Source organism: Talpa europaea, assembly GCF_964194135.1.
Source record: "Talpa europaea genome assembly, chromosome: 8".
NCBI classification, from domain to species: Eukaryota; Metazoa; Chordata; class Mammalia; order Eulipotyphla; family Talpidae; genus Talpa; species Talpa europaea.
Window position 1 is genome coordinate 12,671,584 of NC_140075.1, and position 2,074 is coordinate 12,673,657.

Sequence of the window (2,074 nt, forward strand, 5' to 3'; positions counted from 1 at the left end):
TATACTTTCAAATAAGTGACAAAATAGAGTTTACATTATGATTGAGTGCATTGCATCAATCCTTATCAAAAGTTATCAAGTGGAGACATTTCACAATGATATTATAGAATTTCTGATAGAATAATTTGCTATCTATTGACACATGCAACTTGTATAATTGGGAATAAAAATGTCTTCAGTTTACAACTGATATTTAATTGCAAATAATTACCACCATATAGACTGATAAGTTGAGTTTAAGATAGATTTGTTTATTTTTTTGCAAACATATAAGCAATCAATTCCTATAATTTTTTTTTGAAATAAATTATTCACATAGCAATTTTCTCAGTGCCATTATGACATCCTTATTCCTGAGACTGTATATCAAGGGATTGAACAAGGGAGTCACAATAGTATAGAAAAGAGAAAGAATTTTGTCAGTTCCTGCTGAATCTTTGGTTTTAGGTCTTAAATAAGTTATAGTGACTGATCCAAAGAACAATACCACAACTATGAGATGCGAAGAACAGGTGGAGAAGGCTTTGGCCCGACTTGTGATGGCAATTTCAGGATGGTGGAGACAATTTTGCCATAAGAGACAAGGATCAGCAGAAATGGAACTGTGACAAACAATACAGCAACTACGTAAACCATCATCTGATTCACAAGGGTGTCCCCACAGGCCAGTTTGAGTATTGGGGGGATGTCACAGAAGAAGTGGTTGATGCGGTTAGAATTACAAAAGGGTAGAGAGAAAATCTGGTAAGTCTGTCCTATTTGGACTGGAATACCACTGACCCAGGAGCCGGCCACCAGCTGGACACAGAACTTGTGGTTCATGACCAGAGGGTAGTGCAGAGGGTTACAGATGGCCACATAGCGGTCATAGGCCATCACAGCCAACAGGAAGCACCCGGTGGCCCCCAGTACAAGAACACAACACATTTGTGCAGCACAGGCAACAAAAGAAATTGTTCTCCTCTGGGTCCAGAGACTTGTGAGCATTCTGGGGAGTGTAGCTGATACATAGCAGATTTCCAAGAAAGAAAAATTACCAAGGAAAGTATACATGGGGGTATACATTTGTTATCAGAAATATGGTACTATTGCCCAACAAGATAATAATATATATGGCTAAGAACAATGTAAATAGTAACCAGCGGAGATGGGGAACCTCCACAAAGCCCAAGAGAACAAATTCCATCAATCTAGTTAGATTTTCTTCAGGAGGTTTTTCTTCTTTCATCTGCAGAAGGAGAAATTTAATGTGTGATTTTCACTTTGCCTTCATAGATCAGCATCCCTTCCCTATATTGATTCAGGACATGAGATTGGCTTTTAGGATCATTGCAATTTGTTTCACTTTAAGATTGCTACTATTTATGTCATTCTCATTTTGTTTACAGTTTAGATTCAACTATCACTGTACACTGTGCTTGCACACCTAATACAAGGTTGAATATTTGATTCGGAAATTAAGTGAAGCAGTACACACTTTTGAAATGAAATCCCACTTTTAAAAGGAAGAAAAGAATAAATATACAAAATAATAAAATTCCTTTGTATCATTTTTATGGATGACACATTCATGAATTATATAATATATATTCATATATAAAAATATATAAAATTATATACATTTCTAGTTATGCACCCCATATGTTAGTGATGAAATCATAAGTGTAGAACATAAAATATGTAATATGTAAGATTGGGGTTTTCCTCAAGAGGATAACAAAGAAGAAAGGCAGATATTTATTCTGTGTACTCTAAAATAGTTATTTATGCAATTTTCTTTTTTGTAAATGCTTCAGTTCTTTTTAATAATGCAAAATAATTTTCTAGTAGCTTTATTTTAAATCCAAGCCTATATTCCCTCAATAAGTCCAAATGATGAAGGGAATGCATACCAATATTCTAATTTAGCTGATATGGGAAGTTATCTAAGCTTCAGCTATATTTGTACATTTGATATAAATTAGTAAACTAGCCCTTGAAATTCAGAAAAGAATATTCAACTTAAAACTTTCTTTTATTATTTTACAAAGTCATTCACTTTCACTTACAATGTTTTCCTTAACATTAATGTTAT

At 33.9% G+C, this 2,074-nt stretch overlaps 1 protein-coding gene across 1 annotated transcript; it reads right to left on the minus strand.

Moving 5' to 3' along the window:
• Nucleotides 1-307: 307 nt before the first annotated feature.
• LOC311175160 (olfactory receptor 10AG1-like) lies at nucleotides 308-1,065 on the minus strand (the record flags this gene model as incomplete). The annotated part of the gene is given in 2 exon segments (XM_084240089.1): nucleotides 308-534; nucleotides 537-1,065. Coding segments are annotated over 2 exon segments (756 nt in total).
• Nucleotides 1,066-2,074: the final 1,009 nt, after the last annotated feature.